At 42.3% G+C, this 15916-nt stretch overlaps 1 protein-coding gene and 1 long non-coding RNA gene across 2 annotated transcripts in view; one reads left to right on the top strand and one right to left on the bottom strand.

Annotated features, from left to right (window-relative positions):
- The window catches only part of LOC126095347 (odorant receptor Or2-like), a 210311-nt gene that overhangs the window by 19810 nt on the left and 174585 nt on the right, over positions 1-15916 (bottom strand). The window contains exon 6 of the mRNA XM_049910151.1: positions 1966-2121. Coding sequence (XP_049766108.1) covers positions 1966-2121 — 156 coding nt within the window. The remainder of the gene's footprint in view (positions 1-1965; positions 2122-15916) is intronic.
- Positions 12955-13679, top strand: LOC126094595 (uncharacterized). Its single transcript, XR_007521854.1, has 3 exons — positions 12955-13075; positions 13230-13340; positions 13500-13679. It is a non-coding gene; the product is annotated as an uncharacterized LOC126094595 (long non-coding RNA).

Below are 15916 nucleotides of genomic sequence, written 5' to 3'. Positions count from 1 at the left end.
GTACAATCTTAAAGGTAACTAACGCTCATGGCCGTTAAAGGGAGTATTTAAATGAACATGATTTGCATCCTCATAATGGCGCTACTAGTTACATTCTTATGCGAGGGGCGCGATATTTGAACAGACATCTTTCAGATGTAGGAACACGCCTACCAAGTGCCGTTTATGTCGCAACTCCTTCTTGGTGTTGCGATTTTTTTTCCGTCAGTGTATGTAACAACGGCGTAAACAGCTCCCATTCACACCACAGAGCTTAAAAACTGAGGAACTCTAGATTAAATCTAATTGAGTACCTTAAGTATAGATAGCCTGGAGTCAGGAACGCCCGTACTTGACTTATATAACAACTGCTTTGATCTTTAACGTTGCGTTATGAGGCTCGTCATCTGATACTGTGATGAGAGAGTGAGTAAGTGAGTGTGTGTGTGTGTGAGAGAGAGAGAGAGAGAGAGAGAGAGTTAGAGAGAGAGAGAGAGAGAGAGAGAGAGAGAGAGAGAGCTCCTGCCGGCAGAGTCTCGTTTGCGCAGTGGTTCCGCAGATCCGTTGTTATGCGAGGCTGGTGTGAGTTGTCAGTTCTAATCGCACTGTAGACCAGTGCATTCTAGTTTCTTATTTTCCGTTTTATTTAATGGAACTGCAAGTTTCCAGAAAAAATTCTTTAACAAAATCTCAAGAAAGCCGTTACGCATTGAGCGCTTTCGCTGGCTCGACTCAGTAAGCTGTCTTACTGGTCATAGATGTCTGCTGTCAGAATACCAAAGTGCTTCAGTGTACTGGTGCAAATGTCTCCGAAGAGCTTCGACTCGACCGTCAGCGATACGAACAGAGTTTGGTTCGTCACGTAGGACTCATACATCAGAAAGAGTAACGAAGTCAGTATACTGGTAGTTCCTCTGGCCTAAATGTGTGTCACAGCAGTTAGCCATCCCTGTAGACATTTGCTGACTCTGGAGTTAGCTACTGCCTCGCATTCTGGGTAGCTTGAAAAATGAGCGATTTGGGTGGTTTAAAAGTAGATGACTACCTTAAACATCACTTTCGATCAGTGTTACGTTCTCCGTGAATCCATATGTGGACGTCAAAATGTGCACTGTGCCGGCATTATTATCGACTACAGACTGAGGTATTCTCAGAGTTTATCGCATATATTTACCGTAAGAAGTGAAACGATGGCAGGAAAATGCGTTACAGCAGAGTTACTCACTGTGGCTTAACTAAATCATACAGATTCCTGACGAAAAAAACTGCAAGAAGGATCGGTTATAAAAGAAAAAGAAACGAGATATAACGCATAATGCATTGCTTATAAGATAAAACTACGTAATGAGGTATTCTGATTGGATCACAAGCTATAAAACTAATTTTGGGCGATGCGTGTCCCATATAAGCGTAATACAATATTTATCTTGTTAAAATATATCGTCTCGCTCTGTTGCTATCGAATGTGAGATGAAACTTCTGGGTGCCAGCAGGTGGGCCCCGAGCAGCTGCGACGCGTGCAACTTTCAGAACCACTCCGCCGAGAAATATTTCGCAAAAATGTTACTGGATGGAACTGTCATTACCAATGCGTCAGAAAGTTAAATATATTGCAGCCGTGCTGCAATTACATTAAGGCTTCAGTGTTAAGACGAAGATCCTATAAAAACTCACACAACGGCTGATTTCGATTGCGAGACGTTTTATTCAGATGACGCGTTGTTTACTGCTAAACTAGGAGCGCAGACGTCGCGTAACAACTCGGAAAGAAGACTGGACTTCCTTCAGTAACTGCCGCAACCTACAGTGTCGCCGGTTTGTGCGGACTTGTAGAATAGTCAGCGCGTCCACGTTATTTGTTCCACGTCGCGGACTTATGCTCCTGCGGCGACCGGTAACCGGCAAGGTTTTATGTCAAAGAGTGCACGTGAAAAATGTACGCTCTATTTATGCCTTTCTGTCGGAGTTGGGGGTTGTTGTACGCACCTGGACGAAGGCCTGCCTGGAGAAGACGAAGAACTTGCCGGCGCGCAGCGTGAGCGGCTTCCGGGCCCGCATGGAGACGAGGAGCAGCGCGCGCTGGAAGTGCGGCGGCGCGCCCGGCCAGGCGCAGCGGTAGGCCGCCAGCGCGACGCGCTCGCTCTGCGGAACACCACGCACTGCCGTCAGCGTATAACACTCCTGTCTGCTACTACTATACCATAACCTCAAAACTGGAGGCAATTTGCAAAACAGAATTATTTTGTTAGATTAATAATGGTATAAAGCAACAGAACAGTGTTACCCTCTGAGAGGAATTTTGCTAGGTTGACCGTGTTGTTCCTAACGGAGGTGGCTTATCGGAAATGAAAGTCAGAATTACGTAAATATTTGAACAGTAACAAACAAAATTTTGCCTAGCTATACTGTTTATAGAATAAGGGAAACGGTCGCCAGCCTAATTAGGCAATAGAAAGATTAATGTTCTCGTTTAAGAAAGTAGGTATAAGTAACTATAACGGACAAACACAACCTAGACTTAGCCACACGCGAGTGCAATGAACTCGGACACACATATGTTTTAAGATTGAAGCTAACAACTGGAGCAGCACAAACTTTTTGCAAAATTATAAGAGATACCGAAACACCCTATTACTTTCAGGCTTACATAAAGTGAATGGTCTTTATAACATTACTATTAACATGCACTTCTAATACACAAGATACACAAACACTTAGCAAACATGAATATATAATGTTTCACAACTGCAGCTTTCTCACTTTTACTACAGCGAAACACAATACTGACCAAATTGCAAGAAACTGACTCACCTTTTAGAATTTACTACAGACAATAATGTGACCATTTGCCTTATAAGCCTCAGTCTTAAGAACTTTTAATATTGAAGTTAGCAACAGCACTTTAAATAGCAGTTTTAATAGGAAAATTATTTTGAGCAAATAACATTTACTTTAACTCACTCTATTGCCACATTAACTTTAACTTTCTTTTTACTAAGTTCAAGAGGCATTAATTAGCAAAACTCTAGGCTTTAATTTCTTTTAGTAAGGACACTCGGATATCACTTTAGCTCAAACGGAGAGGAACCTGAGAAGTGTTATGATGAGGAGAAAAATCAAGGTAGGTACATAAATTCAGATACAAATTACCTTATATTTGAGCACACTAACACATCCATTAAGCTGATCCTTCACTGTACATCATTGTAGTATTCCGATGTAATGATTGCGTAATGTGGTGGCAACTGCATGTTGTTAGGTGGAATTGCAGGTAGAATTGCTGGACTCTGTCATTTCTTGGTGGCGATGATTGATACCAATCCCAGAATATTTCCAGCTATTTATCCATTCTTCCGAGGCATTGGAAAACGGCAGGAAAAGCCTCTCTCGGAACCAGCACATTATGCAACATTTACATGGCAGTGCTCCGACTCCTAGCTCGTCTCGTCCCCGACTCGTAGCTTGTCCCCGACTGACTATCAGTTCCACCTTTTTTACGTAGCCAACCACAATTTGCGCGCGCTACAAAGTTCCGTTCCCGAGGGGAACCACAACAACTTTTACATACAAATTAACTAACAACCCTAAGTGAGGATCAGCAGTTTACATAACAGCAACTAAATACATTAAATAAGACCGAACATTTGCACATATTGACATTTCTACAAGAAATTATTCACACAAAATTACTATCATATACAGTAAGTTTTGTTCCCTCCAAATGGGACAAAGAATATAAATTGCAGATACACAACTTTGCATTGAACCAAAACATGACATCAAAGTTTATATAAAGAAAGCAGTATACAATTTTATGTTATCGATTCAATCACACACATTTACAGAAGCTCAATGATGTAACATTAAAAAAAAGCAAAATAAATCCGTACAGCATAAGAGCTATGGTGTTACAAGCGGCCGGCACAGTCTCGCAGACCACTGCTGCGGCCCGGGAAGGTGTTTGCGAACGTTCGTAAAAACGTGCTGTTATATATAACAAAACGTCTCGACGAAATCTGGTACTGAACATTGTCAATACCGATTGTTACACGCTTCCAGTTTTCTTTGAATTGTACGTGCGTTTAGAAAGGAGAACAAGAGGCAATAAAATAACAAATGCAAATGCAATGTAATCATCACTAAGCATTGTCAGCGCAGTGTCGTCAAAAAAGTTAGTTACGTGTATGTGATCATACAACGAAAGAAACAAAAGGAGCACTTCTCAAAGGATACAAGACAGATACGAGACGAGATTTTCTAGCAAACGATAATAGGAACGTAATAAAACATGTTGAATTAAACATGTTGTTGTTGCGGTCTTCAGTCCTGAGACTGGTTTGATGCAGCTCTCCATGCTACTCTATCCTGTGCAACCTTCTTCATCTCCCAGTACTTACTGCAACCTACATCCTTCTGAATCTACTTAGTGTATTCATCTCTTGGTCTCCGTCTACGATTTTTACCCTCCACGCTGCCCTCCAATGCTAAATTTGTGATCCCTTGATGCCTCAGAACATGCCCTACCAACCGGTCCCTTCTTTTTGTCAAGTTGTGCCACAAACTCCACTTCTCCCCTATTCTACTCAATACCTCCTCATTATTTATGTGATCTACCCATCCAATCTTCAGCATTCTTCTGTAGCACCACATTTCGAAAACTTCTCTTCTCTTCTTGTCCAAACTATTCATCGTCCATGTTTCACTTCCATACATGGCTACACTCCAAACAAATACTTTCAGAAACGACTTCATGACACTTAAATCTATACTTGATGTTAACAAATTCCTCTTCTTCAGAAACGCTTTCCTTCCCATTGCCAGTCTACATTTTATATCCTCTCTACTTCGACCATCATCAGTTATTTTTCTCCCCAAATAGCAAAACACCTTTACTACTTTAACTGTCTCATTTCCTAATCTAATTCCCTCAGCATCACCCTACGTAATTCGACTACATTCCATTATCCTCGTTTTGCTTTGTTGATGTTCATCTTATATCCTCCTTTCAAGACAGTGTCCATTCCGTTCAACTGCTCTTCCAAGTCCTTTGCTGTCTCTGGCAGAATTACGATGTCATCGGCGAACCTCAAAGTTTTTATTTCTTCTCCATGGATTTTAATAAAAAAATGGTTCAAATGGCTCTGAGCACTATGGGACTTAACATCTGTGGTCATCAGTCCCCTAGAACTTAGAACTACTTAAACCTAACTAACCTAAGGACATCACAAACATCCATGCCCCAGGCAGGATTCGAACCTGCGACCGTAGCAGTCGCGCGGTTCCGGACTGAGCGCCTAGAACCACTAGACCACCGCGGCCGGCCGGATTTTAATATCTACTCCGAATTTTTCTTTTGTTTCCTTTACTGCTTGCTCAATATACAGATTGAATAACTTCGGGACCAGGTAACAACCCTGTCTCACTCCGTTCCCAACCGCTGCTTCCCTTTCATGCCCCTCGACTCTTATAACTGCCATCTGGTTTCTGTACAAATTGTAAATAGCCTTTCGCTCCCTGTGTTTTACCCCTGCCACGTTTAGAATTTGAAAGAGAGTATTCCAGTCAACATTGTCAAAAGCTTTCTCTAAGTCTACAAACTCATGAAACGTAGGTTTGCCTTTCCTTAATCTTTTTTCTAAGATAAGGCGTAAGGTCAGTATTGCCTCACGTGTTCCAACATTTCTACGGAATCCAAACTGATCTTCCCCGAGGTCGACTTCTACCAGTTTTTCCATTCGTCTGTAATGAATCCGCGTTAGTATTTTGCAGCTGTGACTTATCAAACTGATAGTTCGGTAATTTTCACACCTGTCAACACCTGCTTTCTTTAGGATTGGGATTATTATATTCTTCTTGAAGTCCGAGGGTATTTCGCCTGTCTCATACTTCTTGCTCACCAGATGGTAGAGTTTTGTCATGACTGGCTCTCCTAAGGCCGTCAGTAGTTCTAATGGAATGTTGTCTACTCCCGGGGCCTTGTTTCGACTCAGGAATTAAACATACATATTCGAAAATGTCGTCGAGTGTACGTGAGAACATAGAATAAAACTGTGGTAGCAGAAACAGCTGAAAAGAAGAGCATGAAGAAAACAAAACAGAACGTTATGTCTGTTAGACGTCACATTTTGTCAGTTGAGATAACAAATAAACTAACAACAGAAAGTGTGGTGTCGTGCCCCACTCGTTAACACAGTAAATATTGCTAGCAGGAGGCGACATGGAAACAATACAGTCTGATAGCGAAGCAGTAAACATGTTGTAAACTCGGGCCGATATAAGCGGCCGAGTCTAGCAGGAGCTTCGTATACATTCACTTGGTGCAGGGGACGCGCTGGTGCGCCGCGGACCGATTCCACGCACCATTGGCCACCCTTTCTTCACCGCCTTCCTTCTCTGCTCTTGCGTGCCGCCTCTTCGTTCCGGCGTTTCTAGTTACGCCGGAACAGAAAGAAAGTTGAGCAAGCATTCCAACATTTGGCTGATTACTTTGTGTAGTTAAAGAAATCAATTCAGCTGATGATTAATAAAGGTGTCTACAGCAATGCAACATGAGGCCTATAAAGTCACTCGTGGTTTAGACAATTTGAAGCAATAGCAATTGCTGAAGATGGAGGAAAGGCACTGCGAAAGAAATCTGCCAAACTATTTACAAAATGTTGGCCAAATAACACTATTCCACAAAAATGAAAAGACCAAGATAACGAGGTAATTGAAGCTGCGTGGATGGCAGCTGAAAAGATATACCAACAAAATGGATGCGTATCGCTGAAATCGTAACACATGGGAAAGATGAGAGGAGACCTTTATCCAGCACCGGACATCTAACACGCAATCATTTCGATAAAAATTTGTAATATTACAGGGTGATAATTACTGAACTATATGAAATAAAATTGCCATGACTTCTGAACGGGTTCCGTTTGGACGTTCAAAGTGCACGGTTGGCCACGGGTCATGATGGATGATGGGAATCGGTATGCGCAAGCATGCGTAGTTCAGCGACGCAGCCGGCTTTCATTTGGATGGGTTCGTCAATAAGCAAAATTGGCGCATTTGGGGGACTGAGAATCCGCAATTCGCGATCGAGAAGTCTCTTCACCCTCAACGGGTTACTGTGTTGTGTGCAGTGTCCAGTCACGGAATAATCGGTGCGATAGTCTTTGATAGCACGGTGGCAACCGAACATTACATGAGGAGGACAATGTAAATGACAGTTGAAAGAAACGGAAAGAGACCAAGGATGCTTCGTGAGCAAGATGCAGCAAAGAGAATGATGTACGTCTGTTCCCTTGGTAGAATGACTGTGTGGTACAGTCAAACGGAAACCGAACACCCACCAAAACGGGGCCATGAGACGATTCCATTCAAAAGTAATCACCACACACACTAAGACATTTGTCCCACTGATAGACACGAGACGATCAATGGCTGACAATCCACAACTGCAACCGCTCTTGCATTTCTACGTCTAACTGAAACCGACCTCCACGCATGTTTTTCTTCAGTACGTCAAAGATGTGAAACTCAGACGGTGAGAGATTCGGGCCTTACAAATGACGTTGCAGTTTTTCGCAACTGATTCGCTGAAGCGTAGACTTTGTCCGATTGGTAGGGTGGGGGCGGCCGTTATCGTGAAACGAGATTATTCCGTAGACATCATTCCTGGGCGTTTTTACTTTATTGCGCGTCGCAGTTACTGCCAAGTATCTTCAAAGCGCAGCACATTTGTTGTGGTTGCACGCGTGACTTACTCTACGAGCAGAGGGCCCCTGCAGTCGAAGGAGGAGGTCGTAATTGCCTTACAGGAACTTATGTGAACAACTTTGCATTTCTTCGGCGAGGGAAATGTGGGATGTTTCCACTGTTGGCTTTGCAGTTTGACCTCGGACTGTCGAAATGCAGTCGAATGGAATCGCCATGTTGCATGATAGCACCCACCTTCACACTGCCAGTCAGACGAAGACTACACTTCAGCGATTTTGTTGAGAAACACTGCAACATCTTCCGTACAGCCAGGATCTTTCAGGGTGCTATTTTCACGTCTTCGGCAACCTAAAGAAAGACATCCTTGTATGTCGGTTTCAGTCGGGCGATGGAGTGAGAGAGTAGGTAGATTCGCCAGCGGCCGATCGCGCTCTACGAAATAGGAACTGCTCGTTTCGTCTGCCAGTGGGCTAAATGTCTTAAAGCGTGTGGTGATTACTTTTGAATGGAACCATTCCATGGTTCCGTTGTGGCAGGTGTTTGGTCTTCTTTTGAGTGCTCCTTATATATCCAATATTTGCAGATGATGTTGTGAACCTGGAGATATAACATTTCCTCATATTATACGTGCATCATGGACGTATCCAATGGTGATGCATTCGATACTTATCAATTAATGATTTGTGTACGGAAATGACTATTAATGTTTATAGCAGTTCTCTTCAGAATTTATTTCACATGGCCGTTTTTCGGTACATACCAGAGTTGAATAGAACTTTATCACATTATCATGCCAATCATATGTTTCCTTAAGAGTAACAAACTTTTCTTCTTCAAGATACGTTCTCTATCTGTCAGATGCTGTCTACCCAACATTAGCTGCGTGGAGATGAATAGCTATACTCCGTTCATCATAAAAATAAACCTGATGTAAACAAACACAAACGCGATGACTGGTCAGAAGCCGGCCGGCCGTAGTGGACGAGCGGTTCTAGGCGCTTCAGTCCGGAACCGCGCTGCTGCTACGGTTGCAGGGTCGAATCCTACCTCGGGCATGGATGTGTGTGATGTCCTTAGGTTAGTTAGGTTTAAGTAGTTCTAAGTTATAGGGGACTCATGACCTCAGATGTTAAGTCCCATAGTGCCCAGAGCCTTTTTTTTTTTTTTTTTTTTTTTTTTTTTTGTCAGAAGCCGTATCACACGTGCGCTGGTGTTGTTACGCCCTTCGAAGTAGGTCCTACTTTTGTGTGAGATATGTCACTAAGTTACCTTAAATGAAATTTTAAGGCATTCGAATGTATTAACGGCCATCAACGTGTTTCTTAATCACACTTTAGCTATGTAGCTTTTATTTAAATCATGTACAGTTACAGTCTCTGCACTGTTGTGCTTTGATTGTCGCTCTGTTAATAAGCAGTATGAAAATGGCTGAGGCTGCTTACAGCTCCCTAGTGAAACACGCGTGTGGGATACGGGTGAAGAGTGCCGAGAAATAGGTTGTTATTAATGCTTATCATAAATTTACAGAGATAATCGGCTTTGAAGTTTTCCATAAAGACTCACACAACGTTCAGAATATAGCGGTACCGGTAGCGTAGTAGATTAATTTTGTGCAGTTCATGGTTCACTGGTTCAAGGCTAGCCTGAGTCATTTTTTTCTCGTTCAATTTGAAATACTTACATCTCGTAATGGTAAAATTCATCATCATTTATTATGAATAATGCACGTCGTTTTGTTTCTAATTACATACTGCACGCGAAATTACTGTTTTCATTTCAAATATTAATTTTTAATCATCGATATTTTATGGAAGACTGTTAAGAAAGGTTGCTTAAATTACGAAAACATAACAGTTTAATTTTAAGGCAAAATGAAAAACCAAATACTCTTTATTTGGACTATGTCCATTATTTTATACCACAGATGTAGATAAGTGTCGAGAAACATGGAAAACAATCATTTTCACAGCTTCGAACACACCATACAAATTCTGCATTTATACATTTGCCACTGTACCATTACAATATGAACCCAGCAGAACTGATCTGGAGCCAAGTTAAGGGATTTGGCCCGAGAAATAACAAGACTGTCAGACTTATTGGAAATGACGCACGCAGCTTCTTCACTCGTCACCGCCGAACGCTGGCGGGATACAGAACGGCTCGTCATAAAAGAAGAGGAGAAAATTTGGCACCTGGTTGGCTTCGTGGGTTCTGTTGTTGGATCGACTCGTTATCAACGTAGCGCATGACAGTTCAGGAATTGAAAGGTATTTCACGGTGTGGATAAGGAAGAAGGTAAGAGATTACCTGACGAGTGACTGTAATTAATACCTTCATTGGCTTCAGTATTCAACTGTACGGTGCAGTGCGCTTTTGCATCACATGCTTTTGCATTCGCGCTCAGAAAAATTACCCAGTGTTTAAGTTAAGAATTTTCATCACTATTGTTTGTAATTAGAGCGCTATGTAAGGTGAGAACAGGAGCATTTTATGCTTTCTGTTTGGCCATCTAAGAAGCGCGTGGTAGTGGTAGAGTTTTGCCTAATACATATTGTTTCATGCTTTTTAAAAAGTAGATGACATTCGACATTGTTTGTTTGCTCGTCTCTTTTCACGTTTGAAATGCAGCGCTCATATCACTGCAGATTAGTTGGAGCGCTGGCTGTCCCGTGCCGCCAAAGCCGCGCGGGATTAACCGAGCGGTCTGTAGGCGCTGCAGTCATGGACTGTGCGGCTGATCCCGGCGGAGGTTCGAGTCCTCCCTCGGGCATGGGTGTGTGTGTTTGTCCTTAGGATAATTTAGGTTAAGTAGTGTGTAAGCTTAGGGACTGATCACCTTAGCAGTTAAGTCCCATAAGATTGTCCCGCGTTATCGCTCAGTCCATGTGCGTGTAACACAGCATAAAACCCTTATGATCGCACTTGACTGTACTGGGCACAGCTTGGTTGTCACTCCACATGAAACGAAAGCGAATGAGGTTCAAGCAAACGCGGAAGAATGCACGGCGTAATGTTTATATCTGGTTTATTGTTATGATGAACGGAGTATAGTCAATATACCTCAAATTTGGGTCCCTGGGCACGGTTGTCTGTATTCTAAAATAATTTCTTCCGGATACAGCTTTCGGCGAATCTTAACAGTGCTTCCATCTGCTGAATATTTGCAGAAGCTTAAGTTTTTAATGTTCCACAGAAAAGTACGGCTCGTATTTGCCGTGCTCCCACCCTGCTCCCTCTCGCGACGTCAGCTTGTTAGTTAGGCAGCACGCACAGCAGGTGACTGCGCGCCAGGTGTTCCCGCCCCACTGAACTGGCATTGCCGCGGTGCGCAGGCGCGCTGCTCTGCCACTGGCCCCTCCTGGCAGTCACTGCCCGCGCCTCCGAAAGTGGAGTTCAGAGGCGCAGTGTCGTCGTTTAATAACCCCGCCAGACTATTCTGATCGGCAGTTTTGCAAACGCCAGTATATCTAACACCTTGCTCACACTCTATGCAAGAGAAATGTTGCTTGCAGTTTCGTCGCCACTAATCGGGGCAAAACATTATACCGGGTGGTTATAATTTAACCCCTAGCTGGTACATCGAAAAATGTCCTCGGGACCCAGATAAATTTTGAACAGGTTTTAGAAGAAAATAATGAAGTCGATAAAATTTAAATATTAACTACTTAATATGGTACTATTAATGCTAATACAAAATTAGTTTCATTATTTCTGGTCATCTCTTTCAGGAACTATATAAAAAGACAGTGAAGTAGTTAAAGCACAAAAAGTGAAAAACATACATTTGTCAAGTCGTACTCATGAGCTACAAACATTAACCTGTATAACTGAAATTACACATTTACAATCAAAATGGACTGTTCTTCAAAGCTGTAAACCAAAAGAAAAGTTCAAATACAGTATAAAGATTTCTGTAGGCATAGCTTCTGAAAAGCATCTATGGTAACATTTTCAGCCGAATGACATACCTTATTTATGAAAATGGTAAAAAGTAGCAGCAGTTGCTTAAAAATCTCAGGTTGTAGGTAAGTTATTGTTTTTACCAGTTAAATTCAGTATTTTTACTACCGAGCGAGGTGGCGCAGTGGTTAGACACTGGGCTCGCATTCGGCAGGACGACGGTTCAATCCCGCGTCCGGCCATCCTGATTTAGGTTTTCCGTGATTTTCCTAAATCGCTCCAGGCAAATGCCGGGATGGTTCCTTTCAAAGGGCACGGCCGACTTCCTTCCCCGTCCTTCCCTAATCCGATGAGACCGATGACCTCGCTGTCTGGTCTCCTTCCCCATACAACCAAGCAACCAACCAGTATTTTTACTAGTACAAGCCACCAAAACGCTTTGAGCACAAAACACTGGAATATTCCAAATACAATGGTGGTCGACATCTGGCACACTCTCGTGTTGCTTTCCTATCTTTCTTACATGGACACATTGAGCACCTTTTTCTCTTACATTCAGTAGCAGAAGCCCCTTGGCGTGCTTGGGATGTACCTGGTGCCTCGTTAGGATTCATTCCTAAAATATCACAAATAGAATTTCTGACATCTTTTCTCCAAAATGGAGAATCCAGTCTTCTTCTCATATGGTCGCTTACAAGTGCTATTCCTAAATGAATGAGGAATTCTCGACGAGTCACATAATTGTTATCTTCTTTGCCATGGTGTAAAACAAAAGCAACTACACCGGCTATATCCAATATGATATAGAAGATGGCCATAGGCCATCGCCTTGTTCTTCTAGAAGTTGTATAATTATGATTTTCATCAAGAGCATCAAAACCCCCTTTTGTTCTATTGTAGTCGTGTAAAATTTCAGGCTCATGTTCCACATCACATTCACTATGTTGCATTGTCGATATCATGTTCACTACCTTGTTCTTTTTGGGTGTGGTGTCACCGCCAGACACCACACTTGCTAGGTGGTAGCCTTTAAATCGGCCGCGGTCCGTTAGTATACGTCGGACCCGCGTGTCGCCACTATCAGTGATTGCAGACCGAGCGCCGCCACACGGCAGGTCTAATCTAGAGAGTAGTGATGGGCTAAACTGCGATTTTCCGATATCAGTGATTTATGTGAATGCTACTTTTCACTATCTGTTATTCTTAACTGTGATTTGTCGCAGTTAAGAGTCGCAGTTAAGGAACATAGGTCGTGTATCCCTCCGCCACTGCTATTTCTGCGATTTCTGCTACTTTCGCGATTTCTGCTACTTCTGCGATTTCTGTGACTTCTGCTACTTCTGTGATTTCTGCTACTTCTGCGATTTCTGTGACTTCTGCTACTTCTGCGATTTCTGTGATTCCTGCGATTTCTGCGACTTACCACCGTATGAAAAAGTTACATCTGTCAACACAGAAAATTGCATCTCAACAAACCTGTCATTGGCAAGTATGTTTTACGTTTTTTCTTCCGTTGGCTTTAATTTTGTATTAAAGAAACAACTGTGAAAATATTAATAGTGTAATTAATATGTAAGTAGCCGTACAGTACCGTAATAGTTCGTATTTAGAAAATGAATTCTAACATATTGTTATGTTCACAGGTACCTGAACTACATTTCAGTCACTCAGTAAAGTGATAACTCAAAATATCATTGTCAACAGATCTGAAGAAATTGCCACTGCGTCTTTAGACCGTTTTCGTCAGACGAGAGGTTAGTTTCTAAGCGTTTCGATGGACTTAATTACTTCAGTGAGATCGTTCTTGCAAATGTGATATTCATTATAGCAAATATTAGCAATCTACTCTGTCAATTATATTGCTAGTAATTAATGACAGCAAAAATTGTTTAATAATCCATGTGTTTTTGCAGACACAGTTCTGACTCTGATTACTGGTTGCTGTACGTATCTATCCACATCAAGGCTGTTTTTGAGAGAGACTCGTGAAGATTCAAGACAGCTCTTAGAGGATTTGCAGTTTAAAAGTGAAATAATTGTGAAATAAGTGTGTGAATGATTAAACTGTGTTTTATTGAAGTTGTTGTGCGATTTTAAAGGAATAAAAAATGTCAAATACAGTGAGTGAATAATAAAAATCTCATTTTCCACATGTTTAAGCCGTCCTATACCCCACCGAGCGAGGTGGCGCAGTGGTTAGCACACTGGACTCGCATTCGGGAGGACGACGGTTCAATCCCGTCTCCGGCCATCCTGATTTAGGTTTTCCGTGATTTCCCTAAATCGCTTCAGGCAAATGCCGGGATGGTTCCTTTGAAAGGGCACGGCCGATTTCCTTCCCCATCCTTCCCTCACCCGAGCTCGCGCTCCGTCTCTAATGACCTCGTTGTCGACGGGACGTTAAACACTAATCTCCTCCTCCTCCTCCTATACCCATAATTTTCCGCCACTTACTTATTGGTAAACACTTGTTGGAGAGTGACATGCCGCCCCCCCCCCCTTTTCTCCACAATCTTGGTGTGACACTGACCTGTAACGTATCCCGAAGTCTACAATATGCATTTTGAGGCTGTTGATATGAAAGTGGGAAGTACAGATCTTCCAGTTAAATCAGGAATAGCTTAAGTGCATTAGTTGAAAGTAACACAGGAAAAGCTTACTTATGTAGGTGGTAGTAGTGTCGGCAAAAAGTTCTTGTGTGTGAAGTTGCCATGTAGAACACCAGGTGTAAAACTTTTCTCCCGAGTCTTGAACTATGTCGGAACAAAAGTGAGGCATTCATATGACTGTTTTCATTTCTCTACACTTATACAGATGTCTGAGTTCTGCTGTGTTAACATTGCAAAGTTCTGTAGGCATGTGGAGTATTAACCAAAACTGTCATATTGGAAGCAGAATCAAACACATTTGTTATGTTACTTGATATTTTCAGGAGAAAAAGGCAATGTTGCTTCTTATTAATATAATACATTCAGAGTCACAGCAGCATTTGACCAACCATAACTGATGCTGAATGTGCATGTCGTCACATAATATGAAGGGCTTATTTCAATAGTGGTACAAGTCCATTACCTCCACTTTTCTGTCTATAATGCTTCTGAAATTAGTGATCCAAACAAACATAAATAAAGGTTCATCTCTAGCAAGAAGCCATATGCTTGAATATTTCTGGTATCTCAAATGCAGATTTGTCAGCGCTCATTTACCATTTACTTGTACCACTATTGAAATAAGCCCTTCATATGCACACACAGCACATCGATCTCGTGAGGCACAAGGCTCTCATAACGAAGTACGTACGTCGGTCAACAGATGACACTAGGAAAAGTATGTTAACTGCGCTTTTTAGTTGCTACTTGCGACTCTTACTTGCGATTTGTCACAGAAATCGCAGTTTGACTCGATACCGTATCGCAGAGATGGAGGTAGTACGAACTTTGGCCAACAGATGCCACTGTTAACCGCGCTTTTTAGTTGCTACTTGCGACTCTTAGTTGCGACTTGTCACTGAAATCGCAGAAAGCAGTGCTAAATTCGACCAATAGATGGCTCACGTCTTTGAATATGAAATACTACTTGCGACTGCTAACTGTGACTGAAGTCGCAGTTAGATTCTGTAAAGTTGCTACTGTGATATCTGTGACTTCTCAGTCACTGTGATTTCTAACAGATACGCGATTTCCTGGCCACCACTACTAGAGAGACTCCCTAGCACTCGCCCCAGTTATACAGCCGACTTTGCTAGCGATGGTTCACTGTCTACATACGCTCTCATTTGCAGAGACGACAGTTTAGCATAGCCTTCAGCTACGTCATTTGCTACGACCTAGCAAGGCGCCATATTCAGTTACTATAAGAAATATCTTCTAGAATGTATTCTGAACAGATAATATTGTGAATCATGTCCCGTCAAGAGCGACGTTCACCATTAATGGATTAAAGTTAAGTATCAAACTAATTACGTCCGCTTTCTGAATTCTCACTCCTTGTCATGTTCCAGACCCCACGTCAGTATAGTTCTTCCCTCCTCACGCTAGCCTGCTTGAGCTAAAACGCGTGCATTTCGGCCTCCACTCGTAACACGGTGTTGGCTCTTCTGCTAACACAAAATTTGGGATGTGTGAAATTTAGTGTTATACACCCAGAGTGTCCATAGATTGAGGAAGCCACATTTCTGCCTTTCGCTGTCGAAAAGTTTGATGGTAGGTCAACCTTATTCTTTCATATACTGCCAATATAAGTCAAATGGCATTTGGACAACTCGTAAACCAGTTCTTCACTTGGGAACCAGTTGTCTCCAGACACATTTCTGTCGCTTCCTCTAATTGGT

The sequence above is a fragment of the Schistocerca cancellata genome, chromosome 8 (assembly GCF_023864275.1).
Source record: "Schistocerca cancellata isolate TAMUIC-IGC-003103 chromosome 8, iqSchCanc2.1, whole genome shotgun sequence".
Taxonomy (NCBI): Eukaryota; Metazoa; Arthropoda; class Insecta; order Orthoptera; family Acrididae; genus Schistocerca; species Schistocerca cancellata.
This window is presented reverse-complemented; position numbering and strand designations above follow the sequence as displayed.